Source organism: Eleutherodactylus coqui, chromosome 5 (assembly GCF_035609145.1).
Source record: "Eleutherodactylus coqui strain aEleCoq1 chromosome 5, aEleCoq1.hap1, whole genome shotgun sequence".
NCBI lineage: Eukaryota > Metazoa > Chordata > Amphibia > Anura > Eleutherodactylidae > Eleutherodactylus > Eleutherodactylus coqui.
In genome coordinates this window covers 264,785,583-264,793,559 of record NC_089841.1, presented here as the reverse complement: position 1 = coordinate 264,793,559, position 7,977 = coordinate 264,785,583, and the positions used below count along the sequence as shown (strand labels likewise).

Below are 7,977 nucleotides of genomic sequence, written 5' to 3'. Positions count from 1 at the left end.
AGAGCCGCCACCAGGTTACGGCCTTTGTCACACACGACCATGCCCGGTTGGAGTCTCAGCGGTGAAAGTCAGAGGTCGGTCTGCTCTGTCATCTCGGGGGCCGTGTGCCTCTTGTCACGTGGACTGATTAGTTTCAGCACGGCTTGCTGACGCTTGCCCACTGCTGTGCTGCCGAGCGCTACTGATTGCTGGCGAAGTGCTCACACTCTTAATTGAGAGGTGGGGGTGAAGAAGGGGGGGCTTTGGAGGAGGTGGCATAATACGCCGCAGATACCAGCACTGAGGTAGGACCCGCTATTCTGGGTGGGGGTAGGACGTGAGTGGTCCCAGGCTCTGACTCGGTCGCAGCCTCCAAGTTCACCCAATGTGCCGTCAGGGAGATATAGTGTCCCTGCCCGCCAGTACTTGTCCACGTGTCCGTCATTTAGTGGACCTTCCCAGTAACCGCGTTGGTGAGGGCACAGTTAATGTTGCTGGTGTAGGGCAGGAACGGCACACCTGGAAAAATAGTGGCGACTGGGGACCAAGTAGCGCGGGACCACCGCCGCCATCATGTTTTTGAAAGTTTCCGCTTCCACGAGCCTGTATGGCAGCATATCCAGGCTGATTAATTTGGCAAAGTGCACGTTTTGAGCTTGTGCATGCGGGTGGGTGGCGGCATATTTCTGCTTTTGCTCCAACGCTTGTGTTAGCGACAGCTGAACGCTGCGCTGAGAGACATTGCTGGAGGGAGTGGAGGACGATGGAGGTGAAGGTGTGGGTGCAGACCGGGAGGTGCTCGTGCCTGCGCCCTGGGAGGGGGATTGGATCTGTGTGGCAGGTTGTGGCACAGGAAAAGAGGCAGTAGTGTGACCTGGCGGCGGTGAATGGCCTTCGTTCCACATCGTTGGGTGTTTATCCATCATATGCCTGCGCATGCTGGAGGTGGTGAGGCTGGTAGTGGTGGCTCCCCAGCTGATCTTGGTGTGGCACCGGTTGCACACCACAGTTCGACGGTCGTCCGCGCTCTCACTAAAAAACATCCACACCTTTGAACACCTAACCCACTGCACGGAGGCTTGCTGTGAGGGAGTGCTTTGGGAAACAGTTAGGGGATTCTTCGCTCTGGCCCTGCCTCTACTCCTGGCCACTCCACTGCCTCTTCCAACCTGTCCTGCTGCTGCAGTTGCCTCCCCCTCTGAAGCCCTGTCCTCAGTAGGCTTAAGAAGCCAGGTGGGGTCAGTCACCTCATCGTCCATCAGCTTCTACTCCGAATCCTCTGTGTGCTCCGCCCTCGGACTTACTGTCCTTACTACTACCTCACTGACAGACAACTGTGTCTCATAATCCTCATCCACAAAAAGCTCTTGAGACTGTTGCCAGAAGTCCCCAGCCTCATCACCCGGACTCCGGGAACTTTCCAAAGGTTGGGCATTGGTCACGACAAACTCCGCAGGTGAGAGAGGAACCCTTTTTTCCCACTCAGGGCAGGGACCCGAGAACAGTTCCTGGGAATCTGCCTGCTCAGAATATGTCCTTTTCATGGAGTGAGGAGGCTGGGAAGAAGGAGGAGCAGCCAGAGGATTCAGAGTTGCAGTCCCTAGGCTGGGAGTAGTGGACTACGTAGAAGACTGGGTGGTCGATACATTGCTGGACACGTTTTCTGCCATCCACAACAGGACCTGCTCACCCTGCTCTGTTTGTAATAAAGGTCTACTACGGGGACCTGCAAATTGGGATATGAATCTGGGGAGCCCAGAAATTTGCCTCTCTCCTAATCTCTCAGCAGCCGCCTGTGATTCACCACGCCCAAGAACTTGGCTTGTACCCACACCCTAACTTGGATGCCCGGGTGCACATCCACGTCCTCGACCCTTACCCCTACTCCTCAACATGGCCGATTAAGGATAGAGCAGGGCCCAAATAAATTTCCCCACTGTACAGCGCTGACAACTGTGAAAAATTCACCGCACACAGAGACTTGTAGATAGCGGCTCTATTCTGTGACTTGAAAAAATTAACCCGCTGTCTTGCGCTGAAACCTAGGGGTAATTTACCACTCACAAAGACTTGTAGATAAGAGAGGCTGTATGGAGTGGGAGAAGACTCTAAAGTTAGTGAATAGTGCTGGTAACTGCGGCTATCTCAACTCCCCCAAGGAAAGGGTATTGTGAGACGCTCTGCACAGTGGCAGAGCTAAAATACTTTGCAGAGGCCTAGGAAATATTGGAGTACTTTTTCACAGTGAGACCTCTGTCTAATGCACTGCAAACTGAGAACGGTATTACTGAAAGGCTTTGCATAGGGCTAGTTGCGTAAAAAAAGAAGGGTGCACTACTGCTCCCAGCCAGCCAGCCACAACTATAATGCACACAGTGAGGAGTAGCCCTAAGAGGGACCATTGGGGTTCTTGTAGAGAGGATCTTCACTGTAAAACTTCCCGCTATCTCAGCAGCTCTTTCCCTAAACTCTGCGTAATGCACTGCAGACTGAGAACAGTATAACTGAAAGGCTCTGCACAGGCCTAGATGCTTTAAAAAAAAAAAAAAGGGTGCACTACTGCTCCAAGCCCGCCACAAGGCGAGCTGAGGCAAGCCACGGTCGGAACCAGTTTAGGTACTCGGTGGTCACCTGATCGGCCCAGCCACTCACTACTGTGGGGGGAAAGAGGGCTGGCACATCACAGTAGGAAGTGGTAATGCCTTCCCTGCATATTTATTCACTAGAAAATGGCGCTAAATATGCGGGGAAGGGAAATTAAATTGACTTGAGTACCGCGTGGTGTACGTCTCAAGTAACAAGCATTTTGAGTACCCTAATTGTAGATAAGTTTTTGTAGATATGTACTGTGTTAATTTTACATGAGAATGTAAACTTGCTTAAAGGGGTTGTCTCGTGGCAGCAAGTGGGGTTATACACTTCTGTATGGCCATATTAATGCACTTTGTAATATACATCATGCATTAAATATGAGCCATACAGAAGTTATTCACTTACCTGCTCCGTTGCTAGCGTCCCCGTCTCCATGGATCCGTCTAATTCTGATGTCTTCTTGCTTTTTTAGACGCGCTTGCGCTGTGCGGTCTTCTCCCCTTCTCCTAGGTCCAGGCACGAGCGGCGTTGGCTCCGCCCCCTTCTACGCGTCATCGCATAGCTCCGCCGCATCACGTTTGCCAATTCCAGCCAATCAGGAGGCTGGAATCGGCAATGGACCGCACAGAGCCCACGGTGCACCATGGGAAAGGACCTGCGGTGCATCGTGGGTGAAGATCCCGGCGGCCATCTTGGTGAAGGAAGAAGAAGGAAGAAGGAAGACGTCGCAGAGCGGGGACTCGGGTAAGTAATATGTTTGTTTTTTTTTTAACACATCCCTTGGGGTTGTCCTGCGCCGAACGGGGGGCCTATGGAAAAAAAAAAAACCCGTTTCGGCGCGAGACAACCCCTTTAAGTGAATAGTTTCACAAGAGACATTATGTGAAGCTTTGGTATAAAGCCATATATACTCCTTTCTTTTCTTGATTAAAATCTCTTTTTGTAGTAATAAACTTAGAATTCTCTGCATACAGAACAACCTGTGTGTGCGACTGAATTTCCCAGGCCTGAAAGAAATATATACTAATTCGGAACTAGGCAACATATCATTTGGGGTCCCTGGAATATCCCTAACAGTAATTCTAGTCTGCAGCAACTCAGTTCACATGTATTTAGCTATATTTCGCAAGTTACTGCATCTGCTACAAAGAGGAGGAACTTATTCTGTGGTTTTAATCATAGGTGTTTTATTAACTTATTAATAAAGTTTAAGTTTTACCATTATTATCAGGGGAGAAAATGACTTTCGATGCCCAATTGATCCCCAGTGAGAGGCACACCCCAAGGATAAAACCAGCGTTGTTGGTGAAAACTGTAGACCGTTTTTGTAATCTCAGGCAAATCTTTCCAGCTACTAACATTTGTACAGCATGTTGAGAGAGATTTCTGATACCTGAGAAAGTCTGGTGCTCTCACAATCATGTGTTGGAAGTCCTCCAATGACAACTTTCCATCATTGTCTACGTCAGCCTCATCTATCACCTTCTCACATACCAGACACACTTCCTCTGGTGTTAACTCATTTCGGGTAAGCTTGTTCAAGGTTTTCTCCAGGTCTGATTTACATATGTAATCATCATTATTGAAATCTAAGAAAAGAATGAGGAAACAAAAGAAATGTAATTCAACATTTTTTTAGAAATTACATTTTGACAATAAAATTCAAACTATGTCCAAATCTAGGCAACAAAGTACCTACGTCCCAACTAATGGTTCATGGCTCTGAGACCGCATCATACATACATTTAGTTCCTAATTAGAGATGAGCAAGCACACTCGTTTAAGGCTGATAGAGATCTCTCTCACTCTCCCCCCGCCGCCCCCCCCCCTGCATGGTGCTTAGTCGAGTAATCAGTTACTCAACAAGACTGATGCGCACATTAGCCTTATACAAGCGTGCTTGCTCATCTCTAGTCCTAATGTATCAAAACAGGCATTTTCTATAACTATCTTAAGAAAATTGGTGCATCTGTCGGCAATCTGTACACCAGAAATCAAATCTATGCTTGATATTAACTGGTGTAGAATTGTGAAATAATTTATGACAGTTTCTGGTGTAAATTATAGTTAATGTTGAGCCATAAGAGGCCACGACCCTTCCACTAAGCTATACCAACTTTTTGGAAAAGTGCATGGCATGAAAATTGAAAAAAAGTCACACTTTTTTTGCATACTGCTTAATGTAAAGGTTTTGCACATGTGTGACCATCACTTCCTTCATGTGACGATGCTAAAGATTCTATCGATCAGCAGGGGACTAAGTGGTCAGACCCCCAACGATCAGCCAGTTATTCCCTATCATGATTAGAGGATAACTTTATTTTGTTGGATACCCTCTTTAACTCCTTAGTGACCAGCCTATAGACTTTTCACGTCCTGGTTTGCTGGGCTTCAATCCCCAGGGCCGTAAAAACATGTTTCCTCTGGGGATTAAAACCCTGCAGGCTTCTGGATGTGACAGCTCCATGCTGTCGGTTACAGGAGGTAGCCGACAACCTGGAGCTCTCATGGGGGGCGGTGGTCACATTAAATTGCATTAAAATGAATAGAAAGTTTAAAAAAAGTTAGCTTCATCTCCCCTCATGGATTGGATTCATGAAGGGATCTGAGAGTACTCACCCCTGTCCTCTGCAATGTCCTGTCATGCGCAGAGGGACGGTAGGCCGGGAAGTTTAAAATCTCCTTGCTCACGGCTAGTATGAGTAGCCGAGAGCAGGAAGCTGTCACCGGGTGCTGCTGTATGCGGTTCCTGGTCACACGATCACTGTTATCCAATGGATAAGAACAATCATGTAAAACAAAAAAAAAATGTGTAAAAAAAAATTTGTTTCATCGCTCCTCATTAGAGATGAGCGAGCACCAAAATGCTCGGGTGCTCGTTACTCGAGACGAATTTTTCGCGATGCTCGAGGGTTCGTTTCGAGTAACGAACCCCATTGAAGTCAATGGGCGACTCGAGCACTTTTGTATATCGCCGATGCTCGCTAAGGTTTTCATTTGTGAAAATCGGGGCAATTCAAGAAAGTGATGGGAACGACACAGAAACAGATAGGGCAGGCGAGGGGCTACATGTTGGGCTGCATCTCAAGTTCCCAGGTCCCACTATTAAGCCACAATAGCAGCAAGAGTGCCCCCCCCCCAAACAACTTTTACATCTGAAAAGCCCTCATTAGCAATGCATACCTTAGCTAAGCACCACACTACCTCCAACAAAGCACAATCACTGCCTGCATGACACTCCGCTGCCACTTCTCCTGGGTTACATGCTGCCAAATCCCCCCCCCCCACGACCCAGTGTCCACAGCACACACCAAACTGTCCCTGCCCAGCCTTCAGCTGCCCTCATGCCACGCCACCCTCATGTCTATTTATAAGTGCGTCTGCCACAGGAAAAGCAGGCACACACTGCAGAGGGTTGGCACGGCTAGGCAGCGACCCTCTTTAAAAGGGGCGGGGCGATAGCCCACAATGCTGTACAGAAGCAATGAGAAATCCAATCCTGTGCCACCTCCATCTGGAGCTGCACACGTGGGCATAGCAATGGGGAACCTATGTGCCACACACTATTCATTCTGTCAAGGTGTCTGCATGCCCCAGTCAGACCGCGTTTTTTTATATATAGTCACAGGCAGGTACAACTCCGCAATGGGAATTCCATGTGCACCCACAGCATGGGTGGCTCCCTGGAACCCACCGGCGGTACATAAATATATCCCATTGCAGTGCCCAACACAGCTGATGTAATGTCGTGCTTAATGCAGGTGGGCTTCGGCCCACACTGCATGCCCCAGTCCGACTGGGGTTCTTTAGAAGTGGAAACAGATGCATTTACAAATCCCTGTGGACCCACAGCATGGGTGGGTGCCAGGAAGCCACCGGCGGTACATAACAATATCCCATTGCATTGCCCATCACAGCTGAGGTAGTAATGTCATGTTTAATGCAGGTGGGCTTCGGCCCACACTGCATGCCCCAGTCAGACTGGGGTTCTTTAGAAGTGGACACATGTAGTTACAACTCCCTGTGGACCCACAGCATGGGTGGCTCCCTGGAACCCACCGGCGGTACATATATTTATCCCATTGCATTGCCCATCACAGCTGATGTAACGTCAGCTGTAATGCAGGTGGGCCAAAAATTTATTGGATTACACTGTAGGCGAGGGCCCACAAAAATTGGTGTACCAACAGTACTAATGTACCTGAGAAAAATTGCCCATGCCCAACCAAGATGGCAGGTGAAACCCATTAATGGCTTTGGTTAATGTGGCTTTATTGGTAACTAGGCCTGGAGGCAGCCCAGTTAAAATAAAAATTTGTTGAGGTGAAAGTTTCAACGCTTTAATGAGCATTGAAACGTATAAAAATTGTTTAGAAAAATTATATGAGTGAGCCTTGTGGCCCTAAGAAAAATTGCACGTTCGGCGTGATTACGTGAGGTTTCAGGAGGAGGAGCAGGAGGAAGAGGATGAATATTATACACAGATTGATGAAGCAAAAAGGTTCCCGTTTTGGATGGTGATAGAGAACGATGCTTCCATCCGCGGGTGCAGACTACGTATTGCTTACGTATCGCTGCTGTCCGCTGGTGGAGAAGAGAAGTCTGGGGAAATCCAGGCTTTGTTCATCTTGATGAGTGTAAGCCTGTCGGCACTGTCGCTTGACAGGTGGGTACGCTTATCCGTGATGATTCCCCCAGCCATACTAAACACACTCTCTGACAAGACGCTAGCCGCAGGACAAGCAAGCACCTCCAGGGCATACAGCGTGAGTTCAGGCCACGTGTCCAGCTTCGACACCCAGTAGTTGTAGGGGGCAGACGCGTCACCGAGGACGGTGCTGCAATCGGCTACGTACTCCCTCACCATCCTTTTACAGTGCTCCCGCCAACTCAGCCTTGACTGGGGACCGGTGACACAGTCTTGCTGGTGAGCCATAAAGCTGTCAAAGGCCTTAGAGAGTGTTCCCCTGCCTGCGCTGTACATGCTGCCTGATCTCTGCGCCTCCCCTGCTACCTGGGCCGCGGAAATGCGCCTTCTGCCACTAGCGCTGTCGGATGGGAAGTTTACCATCAGTTTGTCCACCAGCGCCCTGTGGTATAGCATCATTCTCGAACCCCTTTCCTCTTCGGGAATGAGAGTGCAAAGGCTCTCCTTATACCGTGGATCGAGCAGTGTGTACACCCAGTAATCCGTAGTCGCCAGAATGCGTGTAACGCGAGGGTCACGAGAAAGGCATCCTAACATGAAGTCAGCCATGTGTGCCAGGGTACCTGTACGCAACACATGACTGTCCTCACTCGGAAGATCACTTTCAGGATCCTCCTCCTCCTCCTCCTCCTCCTCTGGCCATACACGCTGAAAGGATGACAGGCAAGCTGCATCTGTACCCTCAGCAGTGGGCCAAG

The 7,977-nt window shown here is 49.2% G+C and overlaps 1 protein-coding gene across 1 annotated transcript in view; it reads right to left on the bottom strand.

Annotated features, from left to right (window-relative positions):
• Positions 1-3,798: 3,798 nt before the first annotated feature.
• The window catches only part of LOC136628971 (calcium and integrin-binding family member 3-like), a 208,066-nt gene continuing 203,887 nt past the window's right edge, over positions 3,799-7,977 (bottom strand). The window contains exon 5 of the mRNA XM_066605044.1: positions 3,799-4,160. Coding sequence (XP_066461141.1) covers positions 3,799-4,160 — 362 coding nt within the window. The remainder of the gene's footprint in view (positions 4,161-7,977) is intronic.